At 39.1% G+C, this 18348-nt stretch overlaps 1 protein-coding gene across 1 annotated transcript in view; it reads right to left on the bottom strand.

Moving 5' to 3' along the window:
- Positions 1-18348, bottom strand: part of ANO2 (anoctamin 2) — a 201398-nt gene that overhangs the window by 142732 nt on the left and 40318 nt on the right. The window contains exons 4-7 of the mRNA XM_064437499.1: positions 14350-14448; positions 9543-9694; positions 7990-8044; positions 7049-7097 (exon numbers count right to left, since the gene is read on the bottom strand). Of these exons, the coding sequence (XP_064293569.1) occupies positions 7049-7097; positions 7990-8044; positions 9543-9694; positions 14350-14448 (355 nt within the window). The remainder of the gene's footprint in view (positions 1-7048; positions 7098-7989; positions 8045-9542; positions 9695-14349; positions 14449-18348) is intronic.

Below are 18348 nucleotides of genomic sequence, written 5' to 3'. Positions count from 1 at the left end.
CCAGTCTTGAGCTTTATCTGGCATTTAAGCTTTGAAACCATTACTGTACTTCAGGTACCACCTCATGGAGACAATTAGCAATTATACCTCTTCCCCTGAGAGGTTTTTTATTGAGAAAATACAGAATTCACTACCTTCTTCTATGATGTTTCCTCCTTCCTTACAATGTTTTCAGCATCTTGAACATCCTTGGATAGTTAAGATACTTCCATTGGTATTTCCTGGGAATATTGTTTTGGTTTTGTCGAGGCTTAATAAGTAATTTAAGAATATTGTCCAGAGATCTACCCCAAGGCTCAATAATTATGAGTGGCAGGGTGTATGGGAGAGAATGGGCAAATGCCTAGGACAGTGGACACCTCCAGTGTTTTGGAACTTCACCCCTGAACAAGTGCAGAATCCTGAAAAACTAGTAAAGTATTTGGAAAAAATATGCTGTCACCCTGGCAATTCTAGGGAGATACAAATCACTGCAATGTGCTGGGGCCTGGCTCATGCCTACCAAGCCCTGTTCAACACTATTCAGTACCTCCAAGAGGAAGAGAAGGTCTCTGGATCTGACAAAAAAAGAACAGGCACTGAGGCTACTCCAACCCCTGCAACAGGCACTGCAGCTGAACCAGGGAACCAGCCCATGCTGGTATCAGTCACCCCTATACAGAAGAAGAAATCTTGGAAGAAAAGTCAGCTGGTTCAGAAAGACATGATGAAAAAGCAGGGCCATCATGAGGAAAGGAGGAGGAAGAGGATAATAACTCATAAAAACTCATAAAACTCATAAAAACTCATTTCCACTCATAAATAAGGTGGAAACCACCTGATCCCTATCCTTGAGTGAGCCATGTGATATGCAAAAAGATTTCAGCCCTTGTCCAGGCAAGCACATTGTCACCTGGCTGCTCCGATGCTGGGATAATGGGACCAGTAGCCTGGAATTAGAGGGTAAGGAAGCAAAACCACTGGGATCCCTTTCTACAGAAGGGGGCATTGACAAAGTGATTGGAAAAGGGGCAGAAGTCCTCAGTCTGGAGGTGATTCCTGTCAGGCATATAGGAAAGGTATCCCTTCAAGGAATATGTTATATATCGCCAAGAAAAATGGACCACCATAAAAAGAAGTATCCAGTACCTGAGGGAATTAGATGTACTGGAGGTGATTTATGGTGACCTGAACAACAAGCAGCTGTTCAAAGATCCAGAAGAAATCCCGTGCACACGACCCAGGTGGCAGAAGCTGGTACTGACTCGTTGGCAATACTGACCTAGAAAGATGAAGAGGCACCAATGGTGGATGAAGTGGCTAGGCCAGCTCCAGGATTATGAAGAAAGTATCTATTCTTCCCTCATCTCGGCTGTGGAAAAACTGTCCCAGGAGTTCCAGCAACTCAAAGAGGATAGGTCCTACTCTCCACCTGTACAGATCAGTATCTCAACCATTAGGAGAAAACGTTCTGCAGCTCAAGAGAGAGGATATAGAGGGTACGCACCACAGGGCACCCTATGGTTCTAGCTACATGACCACGGAGAATATATGAGGAAGCGGGATGGAAAATCTACCTCAAGCCTAGAGGCACGGGTGCATGAGTTGCAAGCAAAAACAATCACAGAAGGAGGTTTTTCCAGGAAAGCTGCTGCTCCAGTTTCCAGTGGGCAGTTCCCCAGACAGAGTAGAAGGGCTGATCTTGTTCCTGATCTTAATGAAGAGACGTCTGATTCATATTTACATGAGATGAGTAATGAATACTATGACGGGACTAGAGGGGCCCTGCCTCCAGCCAGGTGGAGGAAAGGGACAACTGGGTTTGCTGGACTGTATGGATTCAATGGCCTGGTACATCAGACCCACAAGAGTATAAGGCTGAAGTGGACACCAGTGCACAGTGCACCCTAATGCCATCAAACTGTACATTGGCAGAACCCATCAGTGTTGCTGGAATGATGGGGGATTCCAGGAGCTAACTGTATTGGAGGCCGAAGTGAGCCTAACCAGGAATGAGTGGCAAAAGCACCCCATTGTGACTGGCCCAGAGGCTCCGCACATCCTTGGCCTCAGGAGAGGGTATTTCAAGGTCCCAAAAGGGTACAAGTGGGCTTTTGGTATAGCTGCCTTGGAGATGGAGGAAATGAAACAGTTGTCTACCTTGCCCGGTCTCTCGAAGGACCCTTCTGTTGTAGGGTTGCTGGGGGCCGAAGAAAGACAGGTGCTGATTGCTACCACAACGGCAAACTGGTGGCAACATTGCACCAACCGAGGCTCCCTGATTCCCATCCATGAACTGATTTGTCATCTGGAGAGCCAAAGAGTGATCAGCAAGACTCATGCACCCTTTAACAGTCCCATATGGCCAGTGCAGAAGTCTAATGGAGAGTGGAGACTAACATTAGGCTATTGTGGCCTAAGCGAAGTCACACGGCTGCTCAGTGCTGTCATGCCAGAGATACTAGAACTTCAATATGAACTGGAGGAAAAGTAAGTCTTATGGTGACATGGCACCCCACAGAGAATTGAGTCAGACAACGGGACTCATTTCCAAAACAACCTCATAGACACCTGTGTCAAAGAGCATGGCATCAAGTGGGTGTATCACATCCCCTATCATGCACCAGCCTCCAGGAAAATCAAATGATAGAATGGACTGTTAAAGACTACACTGAGAGCAAGGGGGATGGTGGTGTAGAATATTTAAACACTGGGATACTCATTTGGCAAAAGCCACCTGATTAGTCAACACTAGAGTATCTGCCCATCCAGCTGGCCCTGCCCAATCAAAACTTTTACGTACTGTAGGGAGAGATAAAGTCCCTGTAGTGCACAAAAAAAAATATGCTGGGCAAGAGAGTCTGGTTTACTCCTTGCTCAGGCAAAGGCAAAACCTATTTGTGGGATTGCATTTGCTCAAGGACCTGGGTGCACTTGGTGGGTAATTCTGATGTGTACCTCAAGGTAATTTGATTTTGGGTGAAAACAGCCAATTGAATGGTATGGTGTTATTTGCTATATAATACTGTATGTCACCAATTTTATGATTGCTATATGCTATATCAATGATATTACAGTAAGCATCACCCAGACTAATGAAGAATGAACTTTGATGAACCTGAGCGAAGTACAGCGGTGATGGAACCAGAACAGGCTTCAGCATGCAACAATGCAACACCACACACCATCTCTCATGTCCTGGAGGACTGTTGTGGATGGACCCCAAAGTCAAGGACTAAATGAACACCACGAACATTTTACAGGGATGGCCCATAAACTAAGGAAATTATATCTTTGTGTATATATATCAAAAGACAGGGAAAGTGGTGGTGTTTAATTGGAATGTATTGCAAAGGGTAGGACCTGGGCATGACATAGATGGTATAGCATAAGGGGTGGATACTGTCCTGGTTTCAGCTGGGATAGTGTTTCTTTTTCCTATTAGCTGGTATAGTGCTATGTTTTGAATTTAGTATGAGAATAATGTTGATAACACACTGATATTTTAGTTGTTGCTAAGTAGCGTTTACACTAAACCATGGCAACCCCCACCGATGCACCCAAAAAGTAAAAAAAAAAAAAATCACTCTCACAGAAGTTTGTGATTGAAGATACCCTTACTCTCTATTGACTAATATTAGATCAGGTCTCATTTTCACTGAACTAAGTGCTGGGTTTTCTACCCATCCTCCTATCAATACGTAAGGCCATCCTTCTCAGTTTGAAACAATTCTTCTTTGTTTGCAGGAGTTAAATCAGTTTGTTCTAACCAAATCCACGGTTATGCTAGAAAGCTGGATATACCAGGACAAAAAGTACTGAGTCCTAAAAATTGCAAACAAGCAGTCTGGTAAAAGTTACAGGAAGATACAGGGACATGGCACTATCGCAGTGACCACAAGGGCTTTATCAACTGAATCCCCAGCTAATGACTACAGCACCCTTAGACATACATAAGACCACTATTGGCTTTCAAGACCTATGACTTATAGCCATTCTTTCTTCAGTCTCTGCACGTGAAAACAATTGTTCCATAAGATGACAATGAAAGTTAAGATTAGTAGTCTATTCCAGACCTCTTTGCTTTCAATGTCCAGTAAAAAGTGAACAGCTAGCTTGTCTTCAGGGATGAAAAAAAATGGATAGTCAAATTCAACAACTATCATTCTAAAATGCTTGGGAAAAACCTCTGGAAAGAGATGTTAGGTAGGCATTATCAATAAATTTCTTCCTTAGTACAAAGAAAAATACTCTTACCACCACGTGCATTAATAGAAAGAGGAAATTTTCACATTCGGGTCATGCCACGTCCTCTACTGAGAGCATTCCATGTTTGGACAGTTTACAATGGTTGACAGTTATGCTAGATGAAAATATGCCTTCCTTGTGTAATGTTATAGAAATTGAATCAGATTCATCCTTACACAGATGTAAAAATCAAGAAACAAATGTGTTTGAATTGTTATTTTCCTCCTATTATATAATGAAGCATATGTTTATGACAACCAAAGACTGTTTTAAGTACTTCCAACATCACTGTCCTACCTCTTGTGCAAAATAAGCAACGGAACCTTAAAAAACAAAACAAACCAAAAAAAAACCCCAAATAAAACCAGGATGCTTAAAGAAATCTTTTGAACCACTCATGATGAGTGGTCTTAAGACCAGTGAGACAGGAAAACCTTAGTGACAAATTGTCGTGGTTTAACCCCAGTCAGCAACTAAGTACCACACAGCCGCTTGCTCTTTCCCTGCCGATGGGATGAGGAGAGAATAGGAAGAGTAAAAGTAAGAAAACTTGTGGGTTGAGATAAACACAGTTTAATAGCTAAAGCAAAAGCTGTGCATTAAAGCAAAGCAAAACAAGGAAATCATTCACAACTTCCCACCGGCAGGCAGGTGTCCAGCCATCTCCAGGAAAGCAGGGCTCCATTATGTGTAATGGTTACTTGGGAAGACAAATACTATTACTCCAGACATCCCCCCTTCCTTCTTCTTCCCCCAGCTTTAGATGCTTACCACGATGCTGTATGGTATGGAATATCCCTTTTGTCAGTGGGCTAAGCTGTCCCAGCTGTGTCCCCTTCCAGCTTCTTGTGCACCTGGCAGACCATGGGAAGCTGAAAAAGTCCTTGACTAGTGTAAACGCTGCTTAGCAACAACTGAAACATCAGTGTGTTATCAACATTATGCTCATACTAAATCCAAAGCACAGCACTATACCAGCTACTAAGAAGAAATTTAACTCTATCCTAGCTGAAATCAGGACACATACGAAGCACAGGACTTTTAGGGGAGGAGTTCAAAAGACTAAAAGAATTAGTGAATTTAGGTAAAACATGATGCATAATCATGTTTTGGCTATGGGCCAGAAAGATGGGAAGGACAGGAGGGCTGCAATATTTGCTTCACGTCAAATGGGATCTTGAGGTGGATCATCCTGCATTTTTACCTTAGAGTAAAAAAAAAAAAACCTGCAAAATCACTACTAGCATTTTCATCTCTAATGATGGCTTTTATTATACTATAAATGAGAACAACCTATTAAAATAGAGACAACTTTAAGTAAGAGACAAGAAAATCCCATTGGTAAAGTACTCTTTCCTTCCTACTGTGTCCTTGTAGGACAGATTTCTTCTTTCAAGCTTTCTCTCAGCCCAACAACTTACAAAGTCTTAAGAGTTCCAACAGGTTCTACACAGTCTCTCTGGATCCTTTGGGAAAGTGGCAGCTCTGGGGGCTGGCTTTTATGTCAACAGGCTTAGTGTCCCTGCTGGACTTCAGGCTTCTTGTTTTCTATATCTTACACTGCCTTGTCTCAAAAATCCTGCACTCTGGAGACATCTACTTGCACAGGCTCCACAGCTGTCAGGGAAGGCATGGTCTCCTTGGTCACCAGGAGGGTTTCCTGGATGCCAGCTGGAGCAATCCAGCAAAATAATGTAACATTCCTCTCTACTGCCCCACCAGAGCCTTTGAGCAGATCAAAACTCAGAACAACACAGTGCGAACACTGAACAAAACAGACACTAGCTGAACAATGTTTAAGAAATCAAGAATGCTTGACATTTTCTCAACAATCTTTTCTTTTTTTTTTTTTTTTTTTTAAAGGAAACAGTGTAATAATAATAAATTTAAATGTTTGTTCTGGGCAAAGCCAAGTAGTTTTGGTTGAAAAAGAGGAAGTATTTTGGTTTGGGTTTTTTTCATATAATTTGAAAAAAAAAATTTATTTCAGGAAAGCCTAAATTAATCTATTTTCCACTCCAGCTTCTGTACCAAACAAATCTGTTACTGCAGCTTCACTGCACAAAGATACACCAAGACTGTACTCCAGCACATATATTCTTTGCAACTACATTACCTTAGGACATTGTGATCTGCACATAAGTGGTCAAGCTTACAGAAGGACTTTCAGAAAACATGCCAGATGTTCTATCACTATCACTTCTTCACCACCAGGGAGATATATGTCATGATATCACAAGGGATGAAAGAAAAGAGTAGAGAAAAAGTGAGCACACTTGTACATGTTCTGAACCTCAAAAAAACAAAAGTTGCAAATATTTCAGGGTTACCCCAAAAGTATCATAGAATACCTTCAAAATAGTCACAGTGAAGCCATATATATCACTATGTAGTTCATGGATACAATTTTTAAAGCTGCAGTGATAAAAAATAACCTGGAAAGATGTATAATTCTTTTGAAATGGCAAGAAAAATCTGCTCCTGGAAGAAGTAATAGGACATATTGTAGCTGACATCTGAATTTTCAGAAGCAGATCATATAATCATCAAATATGATTTTATAACAACTCCTGAAATGCAAATTATGTGCCAGATCCTGCACCTGTAGAAATGAAAAGCAAGCTCCCATTACCGTCTCCTATTCAAAATCATGGACCAGAAAGTCTGATTTTATCTCAGAAAAAGCATTTTTTTCAATCTCTATTTTTTGTGGAAATGTGCCAGCATACTTTTGTGTTCTGCTAGAAAAATAAATATTCTGTGAGATACCTGAACAATTCATTTTAAAACAACATATATAATTATCTTCCCTCCTTCTTACCCATGCTGTTTCTGGCCTTTATAGATGTGCGCTTCAAAATTTCACGTACCTGTAATATATGGAGAAAACTAGTGATATAATACACAAACTGTCCTTTAGCATTCTTTGTATCATGGACCTACCAATAAAACAAAACTGTAAAATAAGAGTCTTCTGTAGAATTCATTTGGACATACATCTAAATCTAGTCTCACTCATATATAAATGCATGACTTGAGGCCACTAGTTAATACTTAACAATGTTATGGCAATTCTAACCAGTGGATTATCTGACCTAACATTTGTAGGTTAAGTCCTGCAATGTCAGATCCTTATAAAACTACATGAAGTATAAGGACTTCAGGTAGAATGATAATTTTACACTAAAGAAAATCACAACAAAATCTGACTTTTTTAAAAAAATATTTAGCTTTCACATCTGGAGGTATAATATCAAGATGCACATAAAGTGATTAGTAAGCGTGCTGTATCTCTGAAACCCAAGTGTGCATGGATGAACACAGCGTGTTAGGAGGAGCTGGCATTGCATATGTAAAGAGAAACCTTGCCTCACCATCCTGCTGGAGACCTAGCAGGATCTCAGGAACATTATACAAGGTTTCTCACCAAGCAATGCTGCAGCTAGGAAGTTACTACAGGATTGCAGAGGAGGTCCTTTTACGGAATATAATCTAGTTAAAGATTAGGAAGAGGACTTAGTAACAACTTTGATCAATGGAGAGGAGTCAGTAGCAGTGTTTCCCTACATAGCATTTCCTACTCCTAGACCGCTGAGCAGCTCCAGAAGGGTATTTCTTCCATACTTAGGACTGCTTAGTGTTTTGCAGGAGCAAAGAAATGCATAAACTGATGAAATTAGCAAAGTAATAACCAACACTCACTATTAAAGCAAATTCCATTTAGCACAAGAAATCTATTATAGGTTACTTGTGTTGACTTACTATTCGGCTGCGGGTAGCATTGTCAAAAAAGGTGTCTTTGTCTTTAATGTTATACCTAAAATGTTGAAAAAAAAATAACCAGTTATGTTTTCAGTCATGGTAATAATAAGGAAGATAACATATAAGATTCTGATTTAGAATTCATTTAGAAACTACAGCAAATTATAGAAACAGATGTTTAAAGGAAATAGAGATTAAATAGTGTAGGGGAATAGACAGGGATCGGCGACCGGAAGATCACGGGATGTGACGGAAAGATAGACTCCTCCCCATAGGAGTGGCAGGAACAGGAAGCGCAAGAGCTATATAAGCGTGTGACGCAGCTAAATAAACGGACATTTTGTATCCATCATATTGGTGTCTGTGCATCACTGTCCCCAGGGTGGGTAGAGCCCTGTGTCCCGGAGATACGCGGCCCAAGATAAGTTCTCCCGTAGAAGCGTACAGCTACAAATAGTACAGCATAATAGACTGTGCTCTTTAAGACTTAGTCATTCAGACTTCTATCTGGATTGCAGTGATGGTGGGCATAAAAATGCAAAAATATTAACTAACATAAAATGCCTTTTGGGTAAGGAGAGCTTGTCTATTGTTTACGCAAGATGATATTTTGATCTTTTCTTTATAACATAACGTTCTGAGGTTATGTTATTAGGCTTCAACTAGCCTAATGCAGATGCTCATTACCCTTTCCCAGGCAACTAACTAGTAATATTTCACTTGCTTTCAAATAACCATTCTATGGGAATTACGCATTCCCTTAAACCTTAAAATCATCATATGTGAAATAAGCCTTCCTAGTTTATTCCTCTCAACCAATCTGACTTCTATTCAGTATTAATTAAAATTGTCCAAGAGGACAATAAATGATATGGCGGGTCATTATATTTATTACTGAATTTTATTTATCAGACATAAATACAAGGAGACACCCATGTGGAAAAAGGAGTGTTTAATGTCAAACTTGGGCCAGAAGTATTACTCTGAGTGAAAGGGCAGGTGTCAAGAACTCCTTATCTGCATATTATCAGCTAAATTTTAATTACTATAATAAATCTATCAAGAGGAAAAATATTATCAGATTCCTACTAGCTCTTTTTTTTTTCAAAACAGGCAGTAATATCCTTAACCAAATAATCAGGAATTTGATGTTAGAATTTTTACAATTCAAGCTAAAAACATAGATGTTTTATTTGTTGCACTGTTTCCAGAGACTTATCCTCCAGAATGAAGTAGAACACTGGCAAAAAGTCTCTGCAACTTAGATTTCTGTTAATCCACTGAAACCGAACTCAGTGCCAACACATTTTCATTTACTTTAGATCTATTTACTTGGCTTTCAATAAATTCAGTTTTATGCAGACATATGCTTTTATCACTTGGAAATGTTATCCAGTAATATTCTGACAACTTGGATATTTCCTCAGGATTTCCAGAAATACTCAATGATTTTCTGAATTTTAACTGAAATACTGGTAGAAAAAAATTACATTAAATTTGTACATTAAAGTTTACAGCTTTCTTCTTTGTTCATCACAATTTAAAGTACTCACAAATATATTTTTTCTCTGGAAAATGGGTAAGACAGGTTTTTCATGTTGGTATTTTCTTGTTGTGGCACCTGGGGTTGTAGAGGTTCAGTCAATTTGCACCATATTTCATTTAATGTTTTCAGTATTCCCCCTTCTTCTGTGATTTCATACATCTGAGTAAAAAAAATATTGTACATTAACATGTCACTTCCAAAATCTATTGAAATAATAAAAAAAAATGATAGAATTTGCTATACACATGTTTAAATTAGTAATTGAAGTAAGCATCTTATCTGAAGATATATTCCCATATAACAGCAAGCACCTGAATCCATAAGGGTTTCAGCTCCAAAAAGAAGTTCTTGTCCTTCACAAGCTACTTTCAGAAGAAAATCCAATGCAGAACTGTTAATACAAGAAACATCCTTACTAACTAAATTAGGAGCTGTAGGGAGATGACAGAAAGACAGAGAAATTATTTTGACTTTGTAACTGGGAATAGAGGGAGCAGACAAAGCAGAGAGGACCTTTACCTGCTGCAAATTGCTCTGCTCCATCAGAATAAATTATTCCTGTGTAATAATTTCTAGTATGGTCTGACAGCACATGTGTATGTGCCATTAGAAGCAAGGATGCCAGCCTCATGGCTTATGTAACGGTTAAAGTGCAAGGGCCTAGCTTTTGCTGATTCAGATTGATGTGAAGCGCTAGGGAGCTTCCCAGAAGTATGAAGGCATTTTTTCCTGAAACACAGCCAAGCTTACCAAATATAAGCTTATGCTCTCCTCCTAGGACACTCCTTCCAAAACCATCTGTCTTGCCATCCTCTGGATGCATTCAAGTACCTGAACATCATTCTTAAATGGTAACATCCAGAACCGCACACGGTACTCAAGCTCAGGCTGCACCAAGGCTGACTACAGTGGGATAATCACCTGTTTTGATCAGCTGGTTATGCTGTGTTTGATGTACCCCAGGATGTGGTTTGCCCTCCTGGCTTCCAGGGCACGCTGCTGACTCATATGGAGCCTGCTGTCAACCAGCACCCCCAGATCCCTCTCTGCAGGGCTGCTCTCCAGCCACTCCTCTCCCAATTTATACTTGTGCCTGACGTTACTCTATCCTAGGTGCAGAATCCAGCATTTTTTCTTGTTAAATTTCATCCCAGTAATCTTTGCCCAATGCTCCAGTCAATCTAGCTCCTTCTGCAAGGCCTCATGTTGCTCAAGAGAGTCAACCGCAACTCCTAGTTTGGTATCATCAGCAAACTTGCTAATGGTGCATTCAACTTCTGCATCTAGACCAGTGATAAATATTTTTGAACGGAACTGGCCATAGAATTGAGCCCTGAGGAACACTGCTGGTGACTGGTCGCCAGCCAGATGTAGTCCCATTCACTACCCTTTAAGCCCTGCTGCTCAACCAGTTCTTCACCCAGCACACCATGTACCTGCTCATCTCACAGTTAAATGACTTGTCCAGGAGGATGCCATGAGGAACGCTATCAGAAGCTTCACTAAAATCCAGAAAAAATTCCATCTACCACCTTCCCATCATCCACTAGGAGGGTAACCTTATTGTAGAAGGATATAAAATTAGTTAAACAGGACTTACCCTTCGTGAAACCATGTTGACTGTGCCTGATGATTTCATTGTCCTTTAAATGCCTATAAATAGCACCTGGTGGGATCTTCTCCATAACTTTTCCAGGTACTGAGGTTAGACTAACAGGTAGCTTCTTCAGTACTCTGGGATAAGTCCCATTAGGCCCCATGGACTTATGAACATTCAGCTGGTACAGATAGTCCCGTACAAATTAAGTATCCACAAATGGGAGGTCACTCTTCCTGCAGTTGTGGTTCTCTGACTGAGAGGATCAGCCAGACCGAGGTCTGTCATTAATGTTAAAGACTGAGGCAAACAAAGCATCGAAGGCCAACAATTTTTCTTCATCCCTATTTGTCGGGTGACCATCTTCAACAAGTATTGCTTCAATATTTTCCTTAGACCTCCTCTTGCTATTAACTTACTTTGAAAAGCCTTTTCGTTGTCTGACACAACACAACACAAAGCTCTAGCTGAGCTTTGGCCTTTCATTTTTTCTCCCTGAGTATGTGAAAAACAGCTCTGTAATCTTCTGCAAAGCCTGACCTTGCTTCCAGAGGAGGTACAATTTCTTTTTCTTCTTGAGCTCCGTGAGGAGTTCCATGTTCAACCAACTGGTCTTCTGCCCCACTTCCTTTGCTTATGACACACTGGAATTTCCTGCTACTGTGCTTTTAAAAGGTGGTGACCAGCACTCATGGATACCTAAGCCCTCAAAAGGAGATTCCCAGGGGGCACTGCTAGCTAGCTCCCTAAGTAGCTTGAAGTTTGCTCTCTTGAAATCTAGAGTAACAACTCTGCTGACTTGTTTTCTTGTTACACTGAAAATTTTAAACTCAATCATTTTGTGATCACTATGGACAAGACAACCACCTACTGTCACATCATCCGTGAGTCCTTTTCTATTCACAAATAGCAAGTCTAGGAGTATATCTTTCCTAGTTGGCTCACTGAATACAGAAATAACTGTATTGTCATATGCAGAAGTATACATAAAATAGCTCAGAAACTATCTTTTTCCAGCACATCATTTGTCCTGAAAAATTATTTAAGACTGAACACTTGAAAAAAAGTTTTTTGCAATCAATTTGTCATGTCTAGAGGTGGGCAAATACTTTCCACTGAAAATGCTTTGTTTAAGGTTTCTTTGGATGTTTGAATAAATAAATACAGCATCACAGAAAATACCTAATGTGCTTTGAAAACAACCTTTTGTCTCTCTGAACAAAAACAGAGTTTTCTCTTTAGTGGTTACTGGCTGAATTTTTCAGTTTGGATTGCCAAATCCCTAAAATACAAGATTTTGGTTTTTCAAAGTGGATTTTTGTTTTCTTCACAGGAAATTCCTCTTCCAACTGTTTCTAACTGCAAAAAAACTTAAGACATGAACACAGGTTTCCTGTCATGCTTGCTTTCTGGTAGCACACTCTTAGTGTTCCATTTCTGCTGTTGAGGTAATAGAAGAAGAATGTAGTCAACAAGAGTTGTCAGCAATCTTCTCCTTGTCATATCGCTTTTAACAACTTATTATCCTAGGGTGAATTTTCAGGAAAATTGAGGTCTGGTTTCCTTGCCAGTAGACGTATTTCATTTTGTCGTCTTCTACACACCAAAACAAATTACAGGTACAAACCTGAATAGTGTTTTCATAACTACCTAATCGATGACTGCATGTCCATTTGCTCTTTGAATATTTGTCAGACTATTCAATAGATGTTGGTTATATGGCAATCTCATTCAACATGAAGTGTGCACAGACCAAATAGGTTCATTGAAATCTGTTGCTTTAAAGAAAAGCATGCTATAAATAATGTATAAAATCTAGCAGTTAAATGAAGTAATTTTTCAATATTTTTAGATACCTTTTCCCCTGATGATTCTATGTTTTTAGAGCTTTATGATTTACTGGGCATTTTTTCTCCCATTCAGAAGAGAGAAGGGAATGCAGAAGTCTTTGTAAGTGACTAGGGCAACCAGCGGAGACTATCAGCTCCTGGAGACCTTAACTCAGAACAATATGATGGCAACATTCCTCAGTTAAAACAGTGTAAAACTGTCTTCAGTGTATCTGTAAAAAGCTAGCAGGGGAAAATTCCCCTGAGGGTAAAGGAGGCAGAAATGAGCAGGCACTGAAAATGCACAGAAGGAACAAAGCTAGGAAGGGGTCAAAGAGAGGAGTTGAATATGTAGGTCCCTTTCTAGAAAGGGCCTACACATCCATCAATACATGCTAGGAAGGACAGAGGTAATGTAGTTGACTTTTTTAAAAGATTGATTACAAGTAACCAGACTTTTTTTCTTCTGGGATACAAACAGAATACAGTAGCAGTATACAAGATTGGTTTGCCCAAGCCCCTGACAGTGACAGATGATAACATCACAAGACATGAACAACACTGAAGCTTTTGCTGGGTGAAAACAATCAATATGAAATAAAAAGAAACCCAACCACCAAAAAACACACACACAACAACCCTGTGGAAGAAAATCAAGTTGGTCTGTCATTTAATTCTGACGACAATGCAATTAAATAAGTGTTCAGTAGTGCAACTGATGAGTATCACTAACTGAAAGCACAAGGCAGTTCCACTAACTCCAGTGGAGTTGTTCACTAGCATGCCAAATCATTGCAGGACCACAGATTTTGGGATCTGCTCCTCAGAATTTACAATGTTTGCCAGCAACTCCACTGAAAGCTCTGGATATTCTCAGCTACTACGAATGCAAAAAAAGATAGTGAGCCAAAGTTTTAATGACAATGGGCAAGTATGAATGCACTAAGTCTTTGATACCACCAAAACAGACTTTCTTAGCATCCTCAGACTTTAGATAATACTTAAGGCAATGACCAGCTATTATACTATCTCCCCTACTGCACCTCACCTTTGAGGAAAGTTCCTTGACAAAAATCCAAATAGCTACTGCCTTCTCAGCTTTCAAAGCCCTCCTTAAAACTCACCTCTGTCATCACTTTTCTGATCTCAGTCTGTCAGCCAGCTGCCTCTGTGGCCTTTGAAATGTCCTTTGAAAACCCCACCTTAAATCTAACTCTGAATACTAAATAATCTCAAAATAATTAGTAATGTGAAAGAATACGCCTGGAAATTAATTTGCTCTGTTTTTGAAATAAAGTAACTCTATGGACTTCTATACATTTAACTGTCATTCTGATTCACCCTTCTCCAGTCATACAACTAGTTGATAGAAGATGGAAAATACTTACCTTTTTAGTGGGCATTTTTATTTTAAGGAGTTCCGCTTCTCGACTGAGTACTTGCCAAGGTGCGTGTATACGGACAAAACTCAATCCTTGGCTCTTATTCTGAAACATAAACAATGTGTTTCAATTTTATTGAACAGAGTACAGTAATTAGGTGTCAGCTGCAACTAAATCATTCAACAGCAGGCAATCACAGTGAAAAACCAACTTCTGTTATATCTGGGCTTAAAAGTGAGCTTTTCTTTAAAAGCTGAACCTCCTAATATTCTAAAATCCATTAATCTACTGCCCACAGTGTAGCTGTGTGTGCAGCATGAAGACAGAAGTCTACAGTTCCAGATGTTGGAACCATGTGAACCAGAAACCCCCAAGCTACAGCTTCAGTACTCAGATACTTTGTAAGTCATCTGACTTCATCAGCGGGCTTTTATGCCCATCTGAACCAGCAAAGAAAAAACATTTCTTCTGCTCTGGGTGGGCTTTGCTTTAGGTTCCCATTTTCAGTTTTGCCAAACTATTTCCTGGACACTTTATCAGATTAGTGGTTCCTTACAGGGGATCAGGCCTAACATTTACTGCCCTAAATATCTGCAGTTGGACTAGCAACCCTAAACAAAACATTCAAATTTAATTTCTGAAGAGACATATAAGTCTAATGTTTATATAAATAACTGGTTATGCTGTGCAGAGGCAGAAGACTACACAAGAGGGCCTCTGCACAGCTAGTTTGCTGTGATCTGGGCTATCGAGAGGGTGCTGTCCTGGTAGCACATCTGAGCTACACAAAGGCACTCTAAGATCAGAGCGCAGCACCACCGGCAAAAGCATGAAAATGAAATGTAGGCATGTTGATTCAGACTTTTCCTCAATGCACACAAATAAATTATATCAGTAAATTATACAGATAAACACTTTCTGTGGAAATGAAGGGAATAAAGGTTGGGAGGGAGATTAGAAAGAGGGTATGAGAACATATTTTAGGAAGGACACAAAAGCGGACAGGGCAAGACTTTTACAGGTTGATTAAATGCTAAGATGAATGATTGCTGTGTAGCTGTGTGCATGCTGGGACTTTGGTGCTAGGCATACTGTTATTTTGCATTTGCATATGTGTGTAAGGATAAGGACAGTCCCCTCCCTTCAGGGGAGGATGAACCTCTATTTGCCCTCCCTCACATATCCCAGAATTTAGAAGTGAGACAAGAAAACTGAAGCAGGGTGTCCAACTTGCTAAGAAGCATAGCTGGGTTACATGTTGGCCTTAAATGCAAAACTTGGGGGCCCCACCTGTGAGTAGCTGTCTGTTATCTGTACAAACAGTTGCATATGTCTAGAGAAAGAATGTTAATGGACATAGCTTAATGTCACTATAATCAACAAGCAGAATAACTCTACAAAGCTGGGAACATAGGCCATATCCATGGAAACTTAACATCTTAAATTGACTCTAAGTTCTCTTTCTCAAAAGCTTTGAGTTAAGAAAAGTTTTAAACAGAAATATGAGTCACAGTCTAAAGGTATGTCTAAATCTAAGAGATTATTGTAGCACATTTACCTCAGAAAAGACTCTCCTCTTAGCTACAGTGATTTTTTTTGTTTTGCATACAGTTTATATCGATTTCCAGATGAAGCTGTAACATACCATATCGGAATCAGCATTTTAGAAACAGTATTCAATCTTTTAAAAGTGTATAAATGCTTACAACTTCGGTAAACACCAAACATGCATTTGCAGAATGTTTCATTATACTTCCTGATTAAATAAATAAATAAATAAATAAATAAATAAATAAATAGATGGAAATCCTAGTATTTTTATTGCAATCATTTTGCTCTTATTTCCCTCATAGCTCCAACATGAACTACAAAGATCACTACATCACTTTCAGATAATGATTCTTCAGTGGACTGATGTTATTTTAAAGAGCAGAATGAGCTGCAGAATGTCTCTTTCATCAGTCCACTGGGGAAGTCAGCTTTAAGAGAAGGAAGTAAAAATTTACTGGGCATGAGCAGATGTTCTGGTAATCATTCGCTGAAAAGATATTAATAACAGATGAGAGTTTAAATTTCAGAGGGTGAAAATCAGGAGGCTGCTTCTCAGCTTTTGGCTAAAATCAAGCGTGTGTCCTCTGCCTGGGGGACTATATTCCACATTGGCAAGAGCAGGGACAGTCTGATCTAATTGGTTGTTTCCCGCTCAGGATCATATGACTACACAGATTGCAAATAAAATCAGTCAGATAATTTGAGAGAAAAGACCAGATGAAGAATATGACCTTTGTATATTTGAACAACAATTTGTTAGAAAGTTATGCTGTTCATCAAGTGATATCTGATGCTGAGGAATCAGAGACTTAAAAATCTTTTAAAAGCCTTAAAAATCACCCCATGATGGGAAGTTGAGATCATTTTAATAAAGACTAATGCAAAGTAAATAAAGTAGAGGAAACCGGACCAGATGATTCCCGTTGCATGGTAAACAAAAAGTGCAAACAATAGACTGCTGAATATTTAGCTTGGGTTTACTAGAACCACGTTTCCTGCATCTTCTTATATTTTCCTAACATTAAAATTAATCAACGAAATTCAAAACAAATTTTAAAACATCAGTCTCAAGGGATAAACCACCTACCTAGTTTATGATTGAGCCACCAGAATAAAAGCCTATACCAGCTACTTCTCTGATAAGGCTCTTCTTCCCACTTTTCAAGCCTTCACCTGCAGTAGCTCCAGTCATCTGTTTGCATGCCCTTTTTGTCATTATCCTTACAATAGCTGGTGAAGATCTGCTCAACTAACTTCACCAAAAGTTAGAACTTGTTCTTCTCATTGCCAGAGTGGATTTATAACTTTCCACTGGAGACATCCATTAAATGCTGTCATTTGGTTAATCACCTGAAATGATCAAGCTACATGTGTTCATGAATACAATTCAATATTTGCTCTAACAAAATGCTGTCAGTCTTCTATTTTGAATACTCACAATCACCACTGCTTATTCATTGTACTCTAGATGTATCACTAAAGCTAATATGTTGGCTGGCTAACATTATTTTTGTCTGACCATTCACTTGTTATTTAATACAGCCATCCTTAAGCAAGTCCTTTTTCACTTACAGCTGATGTCCCACAGGACTTTATTCTTGGCCCTGCATTGTTCTATGTCTATACGACTGCACTCCCTGATTATATTACTCAAATGACTAAGTATTGCTATACAGATGACAAACAGATTTGTTGCTCTCATGATCATTTTTTCATCAAATCTATATTCCATATTACAGAATTCCTCCAATAAGTTTCAAGAGTGGAGGTTTTTCAAAAAGCTGGTTCTGAATTTTTCATAATATATTTATATCTTGGCTTCTTTTCTATTTTGTAAAGTTGAATTGGGCCTTCCCATTTCAATAGGAAAACTCAGCATTTAAGACGAATGGCAGAAAATCTGGAAGGTCTGGTTTGCTTTTCCATCAGCACATGAAGAAAAATATATCAGATATTTCTTTCAGTCTATCGTGTATTCCTAGTAGTTTAAAGCAGGACTTCAACAGCAGTCTATATTGCATTTTTTTCTGTCTTATAATGGAAATATATAGGCTGAATAAAATACAAATTTCTCCAAGGTGACTTTTTCTACTTTTTATGCCTTTACAGTAAAATACATTAGCAACTGCATCAGGTCTAAGATTTATTGCAAACTTATCATCACGGCCATAGCAGAAAAAAATGCATAACTACAAAAGCTGTTATATAGATGTACATAAATATGTACTCCTATTGCTTAGAATTTGACTAGTGAAAACTCAAAAACAGATTATTCTTTTTAACTAAAAGCTGAATGTTCTGAAACATGGCTAGACAATCATAATAGCTAGACTAAGTAGATAAGCGCTCTCTGTCCGAAAATTTAGATTTGTCATTGAACTTAGGTTTCTGCAAGTCAGTTTTCCAGTGAGAATTTTGTCATTCTAAAGTTGGTGGCATATCCGTATTTCTCAT

Source organism: Phalacrocorax carbo, chromosome 1 (genome assembly GCF_963921805.1).
Source record: "Phalacrocorax carbo chromosome 1, bPhaCar2.1, whole genome shotgun sequence".
Classification (NCBI taxonomy): domain Eukaryota; kingdom Metazoa; phylum Chordata; class Aves; order Suliformes; family Phalacrocoracidae; genus Phalacrocorax; species Phalacrocorax carbo.
The sequence above is the reverse complement of the archived record's forward strand: the minus strand, read 5'-3'. Positions and strand labels throughout refer to the sequence as shown.